The sequence below is a fragment of the Aplidium turbinatum genome, chromosome 2 (assembly GCF_918807975.1).
Source record: "Aplidium turbinatum chromosome 2, kaAplTurb1.1, whole genome shotgun sequence".
Taxonomy (NCBI): Eukaryota; Metazoa; Chordata; class Ascidiacea; order Aplousobranchia; family Polyclinidae; genus Aplidium; species Aplidium turbinatum.
The window spans coordinates 38,985,876-39,006,441 of record NC_137473.1 but is presented as its reverse complement, the minus strand read 5'-3'; the positions used below and the strand labels follow the sequence as shown (position 1 = coordinate 39,006,441).

At 37.7% G+C, this 20,566-nt stretch overlaps 1 protein-coding gene across 1 annotated transcript; it reads right to left on the bottom strand.

The window, feature by feature from the left end:
- Positions 1–3,668: 3,668 nt before the first annotated feature.
- Positions 3,669–7,433, bottom strand: LOC145788270 (DNA-(apurinic or apyrimidinic site) endonuclease 2-like). The gene has a single exon (XM_082600052.1). It carries the CDS (start codon positions 7,415–7,417, stop codon positions 5,951–5,953), a length of 1,467 nt encoding a protein of 488 aa, XP_082456178.1. The 5' UTR covers positions 7,418–7,433; the 3' UTR covers positions 3,669–5,950.
- Positions 7,434–20,566: the final 13,133 nt, after the last annotated feature.

The window sequence follows — 20,566 nt, the reverse complement described above, 5'->3', positions numbered from 1 at the left end:
CATAACTGCATGGCAGAAGCTGAGTTGAGAGGGTTCTCACTTTCCATCAGAGATTTTTCTCTCAGAGATTTTTTGTCGTTTGCGGTATACTGTCGAAGGTGATGCAGCATTGCAGCTACTTGATCTTTTCCAAGAACCGACCTCATAAGATCTGACTGCTGGCGTACCGAAGTCATCCTACGATCAGCAAGTACACAACTTCTATCATTTATGGAAAAAGAATGTACTTTCTTGTACACTTTTCCCCAAACAGCTGGTTTCAGAGGCTCGTATTCCTTATCATCTTCCCAATTCATATCACCATCAGAGTCGTTTTCGCTACTGTGTAGACATCTAACTACTTCATTTCTTTTTCTCTGTTTCAAACATAGTAGTGCCGATGCTTTGGCAGATTGTATGCCAGAAGTGCTAGGTTTCTCTGTTTGCTAAGCACTGGAAGACCAACTTTGTTCCATATGCCAATAACATCTTTCAGCAGTTCATCTTTGAAATGGGGTATATTCTTCAAAAACTTAGGATTAGTTTCGGCTACTTTCTTCCTCAAGTAAAAATAGTGACTGACTATATCTGAATTAAGGGGAAGTACATTTCTCTCCAATCCTTGAAGTTTTGCATCGACTTACTACAGTAATACCTGACCTTAATGTCATAATGACACTTAATCTAAAGCAGGTGAGCAGCATACCTCTTCCTCAACGGTTACATTAATATTATAATACTGTAGTAATACTTTCAAATTACCATTTCATCTCTTGCAAAACGAACAAGGACTATTACTACGCAATAGCAGCTTCCAAGATGGAAAAATACAGAAAAAATTATTATCTTGATCACCTGATCTTTGTTCATCATGAAAAAATAGACCAAAAATCAGAAATTTTGAAATAACTTTTTTTTTGAAGCAGATAGACCTTAATATTCTTTACATCAGATATAGGAAACCGACCCTTCTGCGCATTTTGATACTAATTTTGTCGATCTATGATAAGTGGTTCCGGAGATACGGCCAAATTTCGAGATTTTGAGGCCCAAAAATTTCAAACCGCGTGGACCACCTCAATATGACGTCATAATTGAAAAAAAATTGGGGTGTAAACTTTTTACCCCAAATACCACCAGATGGGACCCCAGGCATTTTGAATTTCAAAAATGGTGAAAAAATGAAACACCCTAACGTTTAGCCTCCAACAGATGTTGGCTTAATACTTTTCAATGCCAGATGCCTCATATATATCGTTCAGGTTTTCTGGCCTTTTTTTGCTTGCTTCATATAGCAGCATTTCTTTTTACATTACTCCAGCGCCGACATCACAGTATTGTGCTTCTTCACTTTCATCTTCTGCTACGAAAGCACGCGACTCTTGGGCTAAAGTGATTTCAGTGTCATGGCTACTATTTTCTGTAATGTCATTTTCATGCTGTTCAGTAGAGCCTCGATCCAATTCAACAGTTGGGCTTGGGAACAATCTTTGAAGAAGGTTCGTGGGCAGGGCAACGAGTTTCTGACGCTTTATTTTATGACCAAGCTAATCCTGCGGTTGATCAATGTAGAAAGGTTTCTTGAGGTACCAAAAAACGTGAACTAGTTCGGCATTCCGACGCTCGTCGATTCGAAACCTAAAGCTTTTCTTCAAGTCCTTTCTAATTTCCAAATTTAGTGATTAATCCCTTCGCACTGGACGCTGAAACTTCTTTCAAAACGGCTTGACAAAGTTACATTTTGCTTTTTGTGTAGATGTAGGCTACAATGCAAAAAGTTTTGACACACCTCGGATTTTCTCTTTGAACTTACATCTTCAAAATTCGCCATTCTGAACTACATTTTAACTTCTCCTTCGCATAAAGCTAGTGCAGAATTACCAGAAACCGTCCTAACAGCACCATGGCACAACCGTCTTTTTAACGCTAAAATCTCCAGTTGCACTTATGCTACGACTGAAGCGATTGCGTAGTTCATTGTTATGCCATGGTTGTCATTATTATCACACTAATGTGGAATGTCGATGACAACCAGCTGATATTGTAAAGCTGTTTTAAAACCAAAATAATGTGAGCGTCAAGCGATATGGCGCTACATCAGCTTTTGTAGATGTTTTCTAGAAATCCCGGGATTTTAATAAAATTAATTCCGGGATCGGGATTTCCCGGGGTCCCAACCCTAGTTCAAGGTAACTTGCTGTCCCGTCACAAACTAGCTGGTCGACACGTTTGCCATAAAGCAAGAGAATCTTTAACGTGCCGTTGGTTTCTTCGATTATGGAAAGTCAAAGTTCCATCACCAATGCGAAAAAGTTCTTAATACTTGCTGCTCACCTTTCCTGATACCGCACAATACTATTACACTGGTCTACAAAAAAATATTTTTGTTCTGCTGTTTGGACTTGGACAACTAATTTCAGGTAGCCTAATTTTGGGGTGCTGAATCCGAATCTGAACTCAGATTTTTACTATTACATCAAATTTTTGAGATATGTTAACAAAAATACTTTATTTTTGCCAAAAGTGAAAGATTTGGCTTTGCGTTTACTACCAACATATGCAGTGCTATAACGAAAGGTTAGTGTTACACAGGCCAAAACAGCTCAATAAAGTTACTGGACAACCATCGCCACAGGCCTGCTTAAATCTTTGTGGTTTCATGCAAAACATTGATGGGGGGAAAGAGTCAGTTATACTTTTAGCGTGTTATTACTGCCTTGTTAATAGTGTTGCTTAGAAAACAAATTGGTATCAAAATTGTAATTTGTGGGTGTATTTCAGATAATTATGCACCTTATGGCCTGGATTTCTGGACATAGCACAATGTGTAATTGTGTATGTATGATAAACGCAACGTCAAATTTTGACAAAAGTGACAATTTGTTGTTATCATATCTCACAAACCTGATGTGATAGCCAAAATCTGAGGTCAGATTCGGATTCAGCACCCCAAAACTACTCTAAATCAGTTTTCAAAGTTTATTCAGCAAAAATCGTGTAGACCAGTGTTATTTATCTGCTGTTTCACTCGGTATTACGGTGCGACCTTTCCATTTCCGTTGATACCGTACTCTATTGTAGCATTTTCTACAGACATATAGATTCGTTTTTTGGATCGGCTTCAATACAGAATCTGTATTGCTTGCGGATTATACTAACCCCCTTAACCCCACTACAGTATTTCATGTCACCGAATGATACATGCTGGTCAAACATGGTAATTGTACTGACTTCTTGTAGATCCAGTTTGGCCATCCCAAGCTTGCTATTATTTTCTGCAAACCCTGTTACTTTTCGTGATCTTCTGAATATACGGTAGGTAGTTACCTGGATTCTTGAACGCTTTGCAGTATTAACAGTTCTGTCTGGGATTTGATTTGACACCCACCGAAACAGCCTTTGAAGTTATCAGCACATAGGCTACGTATGCCCTTGGTGTGCGCTAAGGCATTTCATGTCCTGCTGAGAAAGTGGATAAAAGTGTAAGATGCAGTCTTTCAAGCGAATCACGATCGATTTTTACTATGTTTGATCAAGAGGCATTTTTATCACAGGCCGTATTAACCAACCTTGATTTTTAAAATTAACAGTGTTTTTATGATTGTTTAAATTGAATTTTCTTCTCTTGAACGAAAAGCAAAATTATACATATACCAGTATAATTAACACTCACTTTCATTCTACCGTTGGCTTGTTTACTCATGAATACACATTAACTTGCTACATGTCGTGTGTGAATGCTGGTTACTGGTACTGAAACTACAGTACAAGAGTTGTTGGGCGCGACGTTGATAATGGCGCTTAAAAATACGAGCTAATTGTGGCTTTCAAGAATGAGATGAAGCAAGAAAGTTTTGTCACATGATATATTAACAAATAGTATCATGCCAAGAGCTGTAAACTTGAATAGTTTTTTTTAATCATATTTCGAAAACATAACTACGTCCAAGGAGCATCATGTACTAACCCTGGTTTTATAACAATGCAGTTAATCTTGTGCAGTAGGGTACAGTATCTGCAGGCCTCGAAATTCACGGCGGACATGTCCGCCGTCACAGCATGTGATGTCCACGGGAACGTGACGCGACAATTTATCGAACGACAGTTTATCGAAAGACAGTTCATCGAACGATAATTCATCGAAACGACAGTTCATCGAAAGACAGTTCATCGAACGACAATTCATCGAAGGGGCTAAGGATTAGGGGTTGGGGTTAAGGGGTAGGGTTAGGTTTTCGATTAACTGTCGTTCAATAAACTGTCGTAGTAATCCGCGGGAAGTACCGTCTAGATCGGTCATATTTGTCCGCCGAGCAATAACACAAGAACTAGCGATACAAATCGTCATTGCATAGCACGAACAATTGTATCGAGAATATAATCTCCCGCACATTTTAGCGCGCATCCAGAAAGTGTGAATACTGTATCGCTTAGCTTCCATTCCAGCATGAAAACTTCCGATTTTTACGTTGCTTCAACGATTGATGACATTGAATCAGCGTAACAAAGGTGAATTCTTCGCTAAGAATCGATGGGAGTACAGGTACTTCTACACTAATCGTTAATCAAAATTTGTTACGTTTTGGTATTTAATACAGTAAGAAAGAAAAGGCCCAAGGAAAATTCACTTTCGCTCACATGACACGCAAAAATAAACCTAAAGAAAAGGGCCTAGTGAAACTGCACAGCAGAAAATACTGTAGTGGCGAAGAATTATCAAGATACAGTGAACTGATTAAGCATGACGATCGACGCTAAAACTGGTGTGTCCGCCGTGAAACTAAATTTGTCCGCCGAGATAGCTGCTCAGACGGGACACGTTTGTCCGCCGTCAACAAAAACGAATTTCGAGGCCTGGTATCTGCATGCTGAGAAATGCAAACAAAAAAAACACGAATGAAGAAAAACGAAAAGACATATGCTCAATTTTAAATAAGTCATTAAGCCAAGAGGCTCAGATCAATAAGTTTCGAACGAAATAAAACATTCAACGAATTGTATTAGCAAAAACAGCAATCGGAAGTAAAATATTCTACAATACAACTTTTCGAACAAATACACCTCTGTTGAATGGTGAACAGAATATAAAAATGTTTGGAAGATTAATCTAATTACCGCAGACGTAGAGACACTACCAACAACATCGCATGTCTTAGGGTTAAGAAATTGCTTCTAACCATTGTGACAATAAATCTAACAACACTACCAAATGTAGGCTGTAAATACTATCGTCGCCAACCATGACAATATACTGTACTGTATAACGCAACCTCTGATCAAAGCAAAAGATGGATTTGGATGCGTGCAAATACAAATTATTGATTTAGAAGTTGAAGTGAGATTGTAAGAAAACTATGGTAGGCTTTTGCTGAATAAAAAACTGTTTCAAGTGCGTTGTATTACCCCCAAAAGGCTCAACCGTCTCGCCTCATCTGTATCCAGGTGTTTGATAATCTCAACAAAGACGATATCCCTTTTAAAAATTCAGCAAAAAGACGATATTATATAATACAGTGCATACAACAAAACAAAGTCACGAATACATTACATAAAATTTCATTTGTAAAATTCCGGCAAAAAGGAAGTAAATTTACTGTGACAGATGTGAATAGCAAAAGTTGGCTAAATTTTGGTTGAAAAATTCTGACATAAGCATAACACTTTTTCAGTCTGTGGAAACTGCTAAATTGTTTTGCGCAAATGGATCATTTCCATTTCGAATATTTGGTTGGTAACAATTTTATGTGATATTGAGTTAAAAAACGGTGAACATCATAAATTTGAATACGTAGCCTAGCCTACTATTTATCGTGGAGACGATATGCAGTTAGTGAGACAGCCCACACATGTTAATCATAGCAAAAAAATTATATTCCAAGAAAAAACATTTACCCAGTTTTAACTTCCTGTTGCAGTGAAAATTATTATTGCATGAATGCATATTTTAAAGCAATTATTGTAACCAAATTTATCATCTTTTTTTACGCCATTGAAAAAATTGACATCTTGCATCAGGATTTGACTTGTTTCCTTCGGGCCTATTGCAGCAATAAAACTGCCGCCCTACGTTTGGACCATCTTTCTTTACTGTTCTTAGCACAGATGGCTCATTGTGTCCGGGACACAGCGGAGGAGGATCAGGGCCTTTCAAAACCCTTTTCCAAAACACTGACGCTTCACTGCTAGACTTTGATAAAGAGGATTTGTCTTTATAAGATATTTGTGTTGATTTTTCTTTAGTTTTACTGTTTCTTGTTACGCTCACAAATGAAGTTAATTGCAATTGTGAAGACTTCTTCCTTTGCTTACTCATCATCGGAGGAGCTGAACTATTGGACATTAACTCAGAAACATCGCGTTTATTTCCAGAAATTTTGCACACCTGGATAGAACTACTTTCTGATTTCTTAAAAAAGTAAGAAGATAATTTCTTTTGCCTTCCACCAAACTCCGTCATAAAGCAGGTGCATAAAGAAGGATTTGTTTTCGATTGATGGACAGCAACATCAAACACTCCCTCAACAGGGCAGTGGTCTGATCCAATTACATCACATAAAATCTCACAAGATTTCAATTTTTTTGCAAAGAAAGCGTCACAAAATACGTAATCAAGTCTTGTTCCATAATTTGTTTCACGTGCTCTGTTACTACTGCACCAGCATGTGTATACATCCTGCTTGTGAGGAAAAAAATACCTAAAACTATCAACAAAAACTCCACTCTTTTGCACGATATTTTTAGAAAAGTTTGTAGGCAAAGTTGAATAATCACCATCATTATATAAAAAAGAATCTAGCCAAGCTCTGGCAAGATTATCATAAAATAAAATAGGATCTTTTGGGTCACAATGGTCTATAGGTTTATGTGATGTGTTGATGTCCCCAACAATTATAACATAACTCCCATCCTGCAACAAAGCTTTTGCCCGTTCCTCCAATGCTTTGTAAAAATCCAATTTGAAATATTTTCTTTCTTCTTTTTCGGGGTCAGCCCTTGGACAGTATACATTAATAATAGTTAATTTTGACATTTGGTTAGTATCATCATTTTTTAGTTCATGTTGAGTTATAACTGTTCTTCCTTCACTATCAAGCTCTTTGAGCCTTTCCTTAGTAAACAGGGATGCTAAATTTCCATAGCAACCTACAAATTGGTCTGCAGCATCTCTTTCAAATGTGTCACCTAAACCACACTGAGCTTTCACAGGTGTAATAGAATTTTTACAAAAAGTTGCTACTCCAGAATAACCTAATTTCACTTGCGAAAAACTAAAATATGAATTGTAACCATCAATCAAGGCTATGTCACTTTCTAGTTGGTCTTTTGTTATCTTTGTTTCTTGTAAACAAATTACATCTGGTTGAGTTGAATCTAACAATTTGTTTAAAATGTCTTTTGTTGCACGTATTCCATTAATGTTCCAAGACAATACTTTCATTACTGCATAAATCCAGTTTATTAAAAATTATTTGTACCTATTAAAAGTTATAATGTTACATATTTTTTTACGTAAATGTTGTTAGGGGTCAAATGTAACCCCACTACAATTTTTACTCAAAAACAAGGTTTTGGAATATTTTATGATTTACTTGTCAGCGAAAGGTGGTTGTAGAAGCAGCTTCAAGTAATGAACCACCTTCTTCTCGCTAATAATTATATCGTAAAATACTGCCATTCATATGAGGAACATAGTGGAGTGGGGTCAAATTTGACCTGAAACAATTTTAAAGCAAAAGCAAATAAAAAGGGAAGTGGCTACGTTTACGGCGCCGTAAATACAGCCGTTCCATGCCTTTTTTTTAATCTTTACGTCGCTGTTACTGCGCATGCGCGCTGATGCGTATTTTTTCTTTTTTCACTTTCTCTTTGAAAGAAAAAGTGAATATATAACTTCTAAATTCAACCGCCTATGCCAAGTGAGTCAGTGGCGCGTGTGGTTTTTGTCTGACTTTCACTCCCAAGGATGTGAGTTCGATACCACCAGGAGGTGACTCTTTTTTTAAACTAAATTCTAACCCGAAGTGACTCAATCGTTAGGCTACGCATTTTTGTGGCCGTTCAATTTAGTTTGTTTTTAGTTCTGACCATCACAACGAAAAAACAGTATATGATTAACACAGCAGAGGTCTAGAAAAAGGTAGAAGCGACAAAAAGCGGACGTGATAGGCTAGCGTGCATGATACCGAAACAGGACAATCAGTTTAAAATATGGCACGGCCGTAAGCCCGTAACACCTTAATAAATTTTTTATAAATTTAGAACGAAGAGGAAATTAACGACTTTAACTTAAATTAACTGCTTTTGATGAAATTAACGACTTTCACGCAATTCGTCAGAATTTTCTTGATACTTGCTCGTAAAGTTTTTGCTGCTAAGGCGTAGGCTACCTGTGCAAGAAGCAATGGGTAACAACCATGAGAGGAGGTTCGTTTTTTACTAAAGCAGCAAATCCGGGTTTGTTCCCAAGCATAGCTGGTGCTCTATCCGTGCATATAACTTAGAACAAAGTATTTTTTTTTTTCTCCAAAATTCATCAAAGTAATCACGGACCCTCAAATGCTTTCTCACGGACCCCCAAGGGGTCCGCGAACCCCAGGTTGGGAACCACTGCTTTAAAGCATAGCCTATGCGAAGTTTCTATGAAGTAAACATGATTTTGTTCCGACATAAATTTACAGAGCCTTTACATTTCTAATAATTTACTTGAAAACAAAAGCAAAGTAGGTTACGGTAGCCTAATTCAAAAACTTTTCATGTCATTGTGTTTTGTCAATAAAAAGAACACTTCAAATTTATTACATATATTAGTAGGCTACCAACGCAAACCTTTGCTTTTTGTTCTAAATAGACATAGTGGCTCAGAATAAGTTTTGAGTAGAGTAGCCTACCGCAATCGTTTCAATCTTAGAATATCGCAGCAACAAAATTAGTCGAAATAGTCGAACAAGGTGGTCCCGCAGTAATTCATTGTCGTTCTCTTCAATTCATTAAATATTTGGCCCCCCCAAATTTTTTTCTGGCTACGCCACTGGTTATAGCGTGCATGATAGCAAAGCAGGATAATCAGTTTAAAATATGGCACGGTCGTAACACCTAAAATTTTTATGAATTTAGAAAAAGTCGCTAGCCTTTTTTTCCTCTTCGTTCTAAATTTATAAAAAATTTATTAAGGTGTTACGGGCTTACGGCCGTGCCATATTAACTGATTGTCCTGTTTCGGTATCATGCACGCTAGCCTATAACGTCCGCTTTTTGTCGCTTCTACCTTTTTCTAGACCTCTGCTGTGTTAATCATATACTGTTTTTTCGTTGTGATGGTCAGAACTAAAAACAAACTAAATTGAACGGCCACAAAAATGCGTAGCCTAACGATTGAGTCACTTCGGGTTAGAACTTAGTTTAAAAAAAGAGTAACCTCCTGTTGGTATCGAACTCACATCCTTGGGAGTGAAAGTCAGACAAAAACCACACGCGCCACTGACTCACTTGGCATAGGCGGTTGAATTTAGAAGTTATATATTCACTTTTTCTTTCAAAGAGAAGGTGAAAAAAGAAAAATACGCATCAGCGCGCATGCGCAGTAAAAGCGACGTAAAGATTAAAAAAAAGGCATGGAACGGCTGTATTTACGGCGCCGTAAACGTAGCCACTTCCAATAAAAAGAGCTATTTAGAAATCATAGACAAAGTTGAGTGCATTTACGAATAAAAATAAAGAATTAAAAACATTTTAAAGCAAGCATTTAGGAACTTCCCATTGTGGGATCAAATTTGACTCCCAAATGCAGTACCGGTAGGATGCAACCTAATTCGTACCATGAACAATTCGTACCTTCAGTTCGTACCTTGAAAAGATCGAGAGAAAAAATTAAAAAAGCCGAAGTCGCTGATTGCAGTTTCCGCAAACATTTTTAAATTTTCCGCAAACAAATAAAAACTTTTAGAATCATTTAAAGAAATTTTAAAATGTTTGCGGAAACTCGATCAACCCTAACCCTTTTAAAATGCTTGCGGAAACTGCGATCAGTGACTTCGGCAAACTTTTAGGATCATTATCGGAAATTTTAAATGTTTACGGAAAAAACAGAAACTGTGATCAGGACTTCGGCTTTGTTCTATTTTTTTCTCTCGATCTTTTCAGTTTGTTTGTTTGCGGAAACACCCTAGCCCTAAACCTTAACTATATATTTTAAATGTTTGCGGAAACTCCGATCAACCCTAACTCTTTTAAAATGTTTGCGGAAACTGCGATCAGCGACTTAGGCAAACTCTTAGAATCATTACCAGAAATTTTAAAATGTTTGCATTACTGGAAATTTAAAAATGTTTGCGAAAACTGCGGAAAAACGGAAATTGCGATTGGCGATGTTCTATTTTTTTCTCTAATTTTTTCAGTTTGTTTGTTTGCGGATACTGATACTCAGATACCCTAACCCATAAATCAGCAACTACGGCTTTTTTTAATTTTTTTTCTATCGATCTTTTGAAGGGTACGAATTGTTCATGGTACGAATTAGGTTGCACCCGTACTGGTATAGGGTAAATTTTTCGGTGCTCTTCCACAAGACGCCCTGTTGGTCAACCAGACAAAATGATGACGTCACACATTGGAATGGACTATTATGAAGGAGGAAGTGCGGGGTGGAAATTGAACGAAATACACCAGAAGGAAATTGTCTCCCATTCATTCATTTCTTGTTCAATTTCAACAAATTTGCTATTGTTGGAAAGCACAAGCATAGATCTAACCAACTAAATTAATACCAAGTCCCAAAATACTACTAGCTCCATCTGGTGGCCACCTAAACTTGACCAAATTCAAACCATTATCAAAAGTTTATTTGGAAGGATAGGAACATTAAACGACAGCCATTTAAAAGAACATGTTACTGTTTATTGAAGTGCTAACTTTCATTTTTGTATCTTATTCAATATGCGCGCAATCGTTGTTCGAAGACAGCCCCCCAACGAAGCTTTTGCCCAATGCATTTCAATAGCGAATCGATCCTCTTCCAGTTCACGCCCTGCATGTTCACGATAATTAATTGTCTCCCATTTATTCATTTTTTGCTCAATTTCAACAGATTTGCTATCGTTAAAAAGCACAAGCATAGATCTAACCAACTAAATTAATACCAAGTCCCAAAATACTACTAGCTCCATCTGGTGGCCACCTAAACTTGACCAAATTCAAACCATCACCAAAACTTCATTTTAAATGATAAACAATCTAAATCAAATCCAATTAAAAGAACATGTTACTGTTGATTGAAGTGCTAACTTTCATTGTTATATCTTATTTAATATGCGCGCAATCGTTGTTCGAAGACAGCCCCCCAACGAAGATTTTGCCCAATGCATTTCAATCGCGAATCGATCGTCTTCCAGTTCACGCCCTGCGTGTTCACGATAATTAATTGTCTCCCACTTATTCATTTCTTGCTCAATTTCAACAGATTTGCTATCGTTGAAAAGCACAAGCATAGATCTAACCAACTAAATTAATACTAAGTCCCAAAATACTACTAGCTCCATCTGGTGGCCACCTAAACTTGACCAAATTCAAACCATTATCAAAAGTTTATTTGCAATGATAAAAACATTAAACGACAAACAATTAAAAGAAAATGTTACTGTTTATTGAAGTGATAACTTTCATTTTTATACCTTATTTAATATATGAGCAATCGTTGTTCGAAGACAGCCCCCCAACGAAGCTTTTGCCCAATGCATTTCAATGGCGAATCGATCCTCTTCCAGTTCACGCCCTGCGTGATCAATGGTGAATCGATCGTCTTCCAGTTCACGCCCTGCATGTTCACGATAATTAATTGTCTCCCATTTATTCATTTCTTGCTCAATTTCAACAGATTTGCTATCGTTGAAAAGCACAAGCAGGGATCTAACCAACTAAGTTATAACCAAGTCCCAAAATACTACTAGCTCCATCTAGTGGCCACCTAAACTTGACCACATGCAAACCATCACCAAAACTTCATTTTAAATGATAAACAATCTAAATTAAATCCAATTAAAAGAACATGTTACTGTTTATTGAAGTGCTAACTTTCATTTTTGTATCTTATTCAATATGCGCGCAATCGTTGTTCGAAGACAGCCCCCCAACGAAGCTTTTGCCCAATGCATTTCAATGGCGAATCGATCGTCTTCCAGTTCACGCCCTGCATGTTCACGATAATTCATTGTCTCCCACTTATTCATTTCTTGCTCAATTTCAACAGATTTGCTATCGTTGAAAAGCACAAGCATAGATCTAACCAACTAAATTAATACTAAGTCCCAAAATACTACTAGCTCCATCTGGTGGCCACCTAAACTTGACCAAATTCAAACCATTATCAAAAGTTTATTTGCAATGATAAAAACATTAAACGACAAACAATTAAAAGAACATGTTACTGTTTATTGAAGTGATAACTTTCATTTTTATACCTTATTTAATATATGAGCAATCGTTGTTCGAAGACAGCCCCCCAACGAAGCTTTTGCCCAATGCATTTCAATGGCGAATCGATCCTCTTCCAGTTCACGCCCTGCGTGATCAATGGTGAATCGATCGTCTTCCAGTTCACGCCCTGCATGTTCACGATAATTAATTGTCTCCCATTTATTCATTTCTTGCTCAATTTCAACAGATTTGCTATCGTTGAAAAGCACAAGCAGGGATCTAACCAACTAAGTTATAACCAAGTCCCAAAATACTACTAGCTCCATCTAGTGGCCACCTAAACTTGACCACATGCAAACCATCACCAAAACTTCATTTTAAATGATAAACAATCTAAATTAAATCCAATTAAAAGAACATGTTACTGTTTATTGAAGTGCTAACTTTCATTTTTGTATCTTATTCAATATGCGCGCAATCGTTGTTCGAAGACAGCCCCCCAACGAAGCTTTTGCCCAATGCATTTCAATGGCGAATCGATCGTCTTCCAGTTCACGCCCTGCATGTTCACGATAATTAATTGTCTCCCATTTATTCATTTTTTGCTCAATTTCAACAGATTTGCTATCGTTAAAAAGCACAAGCATAGATCTAACCAACTAAATTAATACCAAGTCCCAAAATACTACTAGCTCCATCTGGTGGCCACCTAAACTTGACCAAATTCAAACCATTATCAAAAGTTTATTTGGAAGGATAGGAACATTAAACGACAGCCATTTAAAAGAACATGTTACTGTTTATTGAAGTGCTAACTTTCATTTTTGTATCTTATTCAATATGCGCGCAATCGTTGTTCGAAGACAGCCCCCCAACGAAGCTTTTGCCCAATGCATTTCAATAGCGAATCGATCCTCTTCCAGTTCACGCCCTGCATGTTCACGATAATTAATTGTCTCCCATTTATTCATTTTTTGCTCAATTTCAACAGATTTGCTATCGTTAAAAAGCACAAGCATAGATCTAACCAACTAAATTAATACCAAGTCCCAAAATACTACTAGCTCTATCTGGTGGCCACCTAAACTTGACCAAATTCAAACCATCACCAAAACTTCATTTTAAATGATAAACAATCTAAATTAAATCCAATTAAAAGAACATGTTACTGTTGATTGAAGTGCTAACTTTCATTGTTATATCTTATTTAATATGCGCGCAATCTTTGTTCGAAGACAGCCCCCCAACGAAGATTTTGCCCAATGCATTTCAATCGCGAATCGATCCTCTTCCAGTTCACGCCCTGCGTGTTCACGATAATTAATTGTCTCCCACTTATTCATTTCTTGCTCAATTTCAACAGATTTGCTATCGTTGAAAAGCACAAGCATAGATCTAACCAACTAAACAAATACTAAGTCCCAAAATACTACTAACTCCATCTGGTGGCCACCCAAACTTGACCAAATTCAAACCATTATCAAAAGTTTATTTGCAATGATAAAAACATTAAACGACAACCAATTAAAAGAACATGTTACTGTTTATTGAAGTGATAACTTTCATTTTGACACCTTATTTAATATATGAGCAATCGTTGTTCGAAGACAGCCCCCCAACGAAGCTTTTGCCCAATGCATTTCAATCGCGAATCGATCCTCTTCCAGTTCACGCCCTGCGTAATCACGATGATTAATTGTCTCCCATTTATTCATTTCTTGCTCAATTTCAACAGATTTGCTATCATTGAAAAGCACAAGCATAGATCTAACCAACTAAATTAATACCAAGTTCCAAAATTTTACTAGCTCCATCTGGTGGCCACCTAAACTTGACCACATGCAAACCCTCCCTAAAACTTCATTTTAAATGATAAACAATCTAAATCAAATCCAATTAAAAGAACATGTTACTGTTTATTGAAGTGCTAACTTTCATTTTTGTATCTTATTCAATATGCGCGCAATCGTTGTTCGAAGACAGCCCCCCAACGAAGCTTTTGCACAATGCATTTCAATTACGAATCGATCGTCTTTCTGGATTCACATTGCGTGATCGCGATAATTAATTGTGTCCCATTTATATTGAAAAAATGCTAAAGTCATAGAAAGTATTAGGATCAGGCACACAAATAGCCTAGTTGGTGGTGTGATGGCTTGTCCGAATCAAGTAATGTAACAAACACTGATCAATAGGAAAGCGATGTGTGCTCTAGAGCGGTGTAGAACTTTGATCCTTTGGGAGGTCGTGGAAGAATTCTTGTCACTCGGCCCTCAGTCGACATCTATTGGAAAAGCTCGGTTGAGGAAGCAAGTGATGTCAGCTCCAAGTGCAGGAGCCAGAAAATTGTTCCTATTTGGATGGAGAAACCTCTGCAAATAATAAAAAGCAACAACAACCAGCGAGACAGTGGGTGCGGATACTTATGTTTTGTTCAATGCTTAGCCAAGAAATTTTTTCGCAACACATAGGCTAAGCCTAATAAACCTAGGCTTAAATATGGATCAAAGGTAAGTAACGAAACCGTAATGAAATGACTTGGGCTTGCATTCTCGTGTTCTTTCATTACCACACGAAGTCTTTTTCCCAAAGGCATCCGTGTGTGTAAACAAAATGATTCATAGGTCCAAACCTTAAACGTTAACACACAAAAATCATGTTACAAACGTAAGTTAAAAAAATTATTTTGTTTCATGTGACATTGCACTTTTTTTAGCCTAGTTTGTTTGTTATAGAATAAATATCACAAAGTAGGCTATGTGGGCAGCAACTCTTTTTTATCATTAGGTAGCCCTGAAAAGGGCTGTTTTTTTTTTTTTTGGCAAATGGACGATGTGGCGGCTACAGTAAGGGGTAGGACTCCCTCATGGCGCGGAGAACTTCCGGAAAATGTCGTCCCCGTGGAAACTGATGTCGCCACATAAATTCATCAAGATACCCAGGTATCATGGGCCTTGTGGTGCCACCCATTCTTTTAAATTTCCGTTTACAATTCAGCCACAGGTTTTCAATGTGGTTCGTATGAACCCCTGTGGCCGAAACATAATGATGGTGATGGTTGACCGTTTGGTGGCGATATCCAAGATCTAAAAAATACGAAAGCAACTTTAAATAAATTTCAGCCTAAAATGCTTGCTGCAACGGTTTCCAAATAGAAATAACAAAAACATGTTAAATTGTTAAATTTATTTTTAATGGATGCATAATTGTTTTGGCATGAGCCATCGTGCTTTTTGAAAAGGAGCTGTGCAGTTAAGTGGCGAGGTCAGTTGATTTTTTTTTCTGCTCCCAAAGTAACTTTAAATGGTTAATTGTTGTTAACAGTTTCTACACTATGAATAAGTTGTATCAAGTGGGACCTGGCATGACAGTTTAAGCCAAATGGTTGGGTCTGATGCTATCACAACAGAAAAGTACACATTGTACTGTGATATGTCTTCAGACAAGCTAAACACAAACTGGTGGTTGAATGACCAATGGGACTGTGCAAGCAATCACTTTTGGGACATATTCCTACGTTATTTTAAGGCTGAAAGAAATTTTTTTCACTTAAAAAGTATTTTTCACTAGGGATGTAGATAAGAGCTACTGCTTTATTTTGTACAATCTTGAAAAGCCTTATTACACTACACTTTGCTATAGATCATGGCAAAAGTATATACCTTTTTAGATTTCAATTCATTGAACCTTTAAAGTGTCTTATTTTATCATGTCTGAAAAGAAAAGCGGGTCTATTTATTGATGAAAACCAAGAAAACAAGTTCTGCTTCTTTTCTCTTGAGTCTCTTTCATTCCATCATACCCTTGACAATCAATTGATGTATCTAGAAAAGTGTCTCCTGGGACATAACCCCTTGTCCCATTGATCATGTATGTAAGCAACCTATGGGACAGTTGTCTGACACTTTTTAATGATGAAAAAAAAACAATAAAGAATATTAGCCTACAGTCATCACTGTTTTGATTTCATGTTAAGAAACAATGACTAAACTTTGCAATAAAATTGCTTTAGTTCATGATTTGCTTTAAAATAACGTTTTATTAGAAATAATGTCATATTCGTCCCATAGGTGCCACATCTCCCCTACACATTTTTACTCTCAGTACACCTAGTCTACACAAATGTTTAATCTACATGCATTTTATGTACTTCATCCAATCCATTTAATGTTTAACATAATCTACGTTAAGTGTTTACATGTTAGTGTAGCCTATGTCATTTTAAAATAGAACTACAAGAAACACTCACTAGACAAGTTAGAGTATGCACCCCATTCATCGGAATGAATCTCTGTTCCTGGTGCGATGTGGCGTAGAATTTCTGCCTCCAGTGTAGCCCTGTCCCGCCGCGGTACCATTACAATGAAGCATTCTCTAATAGCACAATTTTACTAGGGATATCTACAGGCATTGAGGTGCAAAAGAACGTGCCCTAAGGAGGGTAGGTTAAATAAAAGTGTTGTCAAATATTCCTTCAAATCCCAAGCCCAAGTGATATTGCTCACCTGCTCGAACGTAGTTGACTAGGCGTAGGCCTAGTTGTAGGGGGTAAACATGCACATAATATATAACTTACTTTGTTGTGGTGTCAATCCCGCCGAAGATCCACTGCTGTGGCACTGGGCGCCCTTGTGAATTTCCTGGTTTTCGTCTGGCCACCAAGGACTCATCGATAGCGACGATGTGGCCAGGTCCACCGATTTGATGCTGATTCCTCAACAAATCCTCCGAACAGACCTGTACGTTATCAACAAATGGCAAATATTCGTGTTCATCAATAGTGATGGTGTGGCATGAAGCCACATAGTAGCCTATGCTTTTCGTACAAGCACGAATGTTTGTAGTTCCAAAACCGTTTGTGTTTGAATGTTTTGCTTGGAGACCCAGGGCCTATGAGAGGGGGATACTGAGGGTACGGCGTACCCTTGAGGGCCCAGGCCTGTGATTGTTGGGAGGCCCAAAATTGTGATTTTATACTTTACGCGAAAACATGATGGTTAAAACCACCCTAAACGACTAAATTCAAGCATAAAAGTTGTTATCATTTAGTCCTGGGGGGCCCGTAATGTAGCAAAAAGGCCCGGAGAAGTAATTGAGTGCATTGCGCGCAAATTAGGGGCCCAAAGTGGTGATTTAATGCTTTACGTGCAAAAATGTTCCATTTTAAAGCACCCAAAATTAAATCGTAAAAGTTGGTTTTTCTCCTGTTCGGTTAGGACATAGGGAAGCAAAAGCAGGGTTGAGAAAAACTCGGGCTTTTCTTAAAAAGCTCGGGTGTTTTTGGGCTTTTTTGTGTTTTTTTAAAATTATTTGAAAAAGGTAGTTTCACGCTTATTTCACTTCAAAATGAATTTAGAAGTTGGAGCAAGAGCCGAAGTGAATACTTTCGGAGCAGGAACGGAACCGAGTCAAAAAAAAGTAACTTCGTTCACCTCTGCTAGGCATGTGGTGAATACAAAAGTTAATGAAGAAAGCTTATTGGTCAGACGATTAATTTGATGATGTTTTGACAAGATGTTACGTTTGAGCCTTGGTAGAGAGCTTGACTTGTTGTACCGCAGATACATATAACACTCAGTAACGTTAGTGGATTTAACATTTTTTATTAAACACACAAAAAAACAAGAAAAAACTACTAAATCCAACGTTTTCGACACCAAATCATAGTGTCCTCATCAGGACTAATTATAGGCTACATCTAAGAGAAATAAATGAATGAATTTGAAAATTTTGCATTAAAGCTGTAAGCTACAAGCGACACCTCTCAACAGCACCGGCATCAACAACTGACACACGAATTCAATGCAGGATAGCTTACGCAATTGGCGAGGAATAATTGGCGAGGAACAGATCACATGATAGGCTATGTACAACACAAAACACTAAATAATAGTTTTATTGCAGCCTGATGCTATTATTGCGCACAGATGACCAATTTTGCAGTAAAATGTTGTATGGTGTGTAATACGCCTAAGCAAAATCACGCGCTTTGCCAAAGACAAAGGGGGCCCGGAATGACTCTTCGTACCCCTACAGAAAATTTCTTTCAGAGGCCCTGTGGAGACCTCAGTGCAACTATTAAAAAACACGAAGATTTAATTTTTCTACAACAATCGACTACGGTACATTATTGTGTACTAAAGTGATTGCTGCAAAGATTTTTCACTTTTCCAGGATTCTTTGCGATTTCGAAAATCTTTTATGAATATCTTTGCGAACCCCGTGAAATGACCTTTGCGACCCCCAGGTTGAGAAACGCTGCTTTACACACAGGGGCACCGGAACGATTTTTGACTGGGGGTGCAAGATTACGAAAAAAGGGCACTTTTGTTCACTAAAAGGCCTATTTTTTTTCAAGTTTTAAGATAAGATATAGCGACAATGCTAATCTATCAGCTCACTATGTATTGAGTAGGCTAATGATAGCCTACGAGTGTCCGGTGTAGGCTACAAAGAAGGGCATCATGCTATGTTATAATGATGTAACCTACTGTCAAGCTTCAAAGCAGCCTGCGGCCATGGCCGCTAAGTAGTGCTTGAATGACCGCCGGTGCTACCTCCTCGGTCGGCCAAGTTTGGCCGCCGGTTTTTTTTAGCCAATTATTTAATTTCGCAATAGAATGATCGTGGATTAACTGTCGAAAATATGTAGTATCAAAGAGTTACGCAAAATTAGGTCAGCGCGTCATAATCGCCACTGTTGCACTAGTGCGGGAATATTTGTTATTGATGGAATATATCCATCTGCGGTCACCAGCGTTGTAAGTCTTGATTGTAATTCCAGACGCTTATTTTAACACAGTCTTAATCCGAAGTGCTAATTTAGCCTACATCGGCTGGCAATAATTGTCGTTTTTATGTCGATTCAATGTTGTCGGACATTAAAAAGGAGAACTAGATTAGTTAAGAAGGAGAACTAGGTTAGTTGACATCCGAGTGGAAACATTTTTTGATCATATTTTGCAAAAATTATGCTTCTTTTAGTAATGTCCTTCAGATCATTGAAATACTTATTTTATTACCTTGCCGTCATCGTCAACACATGTTGAACGTTGCTTTTCGTTGCTAAACTGAATTCTAGGGGAGTGGCGAACTTCTTTATAATCAGCCACATTGGAGACACTCGTGCCAGTGTCGTTAGATGGTCCCGCAGTACTGGATTACAATCCCGATAAAGCAGTTATTACGTGGTGCAACGATTCAATTTTAGGACGTCGCCCAGGCCCAGACTTCAACAACGCTAAGTGATCATTTTTGCATTGTTTCAAGTTTAATTCTATTTACTTGTGCTATCGTTATTTTTATTTTGTATTTTGGCCTCCAAGCACGCAGATTTGGCCGCCGAGAAGGTGCTCCCGATAGGCCACGATGACTTTCGGAAAAAAAAAGAGTTTTAAGACCTCTTAACTGTGTTGCAAAATTTTGTGCCGTATAGGCTATATTATTTTAAGGCAAAAATGAAAGATTATAATTAGGCTAAAAGCGAATAGCAGAAATTGTTATATTGCAATATGTGCAGTAGCTTACATGAATTTAAAAGGGCGCCATTGCCCCCCTGTCCCTCCATCTGCAGAAAAATTGAGGGCAAGGGAAGCATCTGCCCCCCTGCCCCCCCGCTTCCGGCGCCCCTGTTTACACATTATTGCTATTGAGATCACGTCCTTGCAATTTAGGTGGCCACCAGATGGAGCTAGTAGTATTTTGGGACTTGGTATTAATTTAGTTGGTTAGATCTATGCTTGTGCTTTTTAACGATAGCAAATCTGTTGAAATTGAGCAAAAAATGAATAAATGGGAGACAATTAATTATCGTGAACATGCAGGGCGTGAACTGGAAGACGATCGATTCGCCATTGAAATGCATTGGGCAAAAGCTTCGTTGGGGGGCTGTCTTCGAACAACGATTGCGCGCATATTGAATAAGATACAAAAATGAAAGTTAGCACTTCAATAAACAGTAACATGTTCTTTTAAATGGCTGTCGTTTAATGTTCCTATCCTTCCAAATAAACTTTTGATAATGGTTTGAATTTGGTCAAGTTTAGGTGGCCACCAGATGGAGCTAGTAGTATTTTGGGACTTGGTATTAATTTAGTTGGTTAGATCTATGCTTGTGCTTTTTAACGATAGCAAATCTGTTGAAATTGAGCAAAAAATGAATAAATGGGAGACAATTAAT

Bases quoted from the DNA above. Each gene is read 5' to 3' on its own strand.
- LOC145788270 (XM_082600052.1), bottom strand. From the start codon at position 7,417: ATGAAAGTATTGTCTTGGAACATTAATGGAATACGTGCAACAAAAGAC.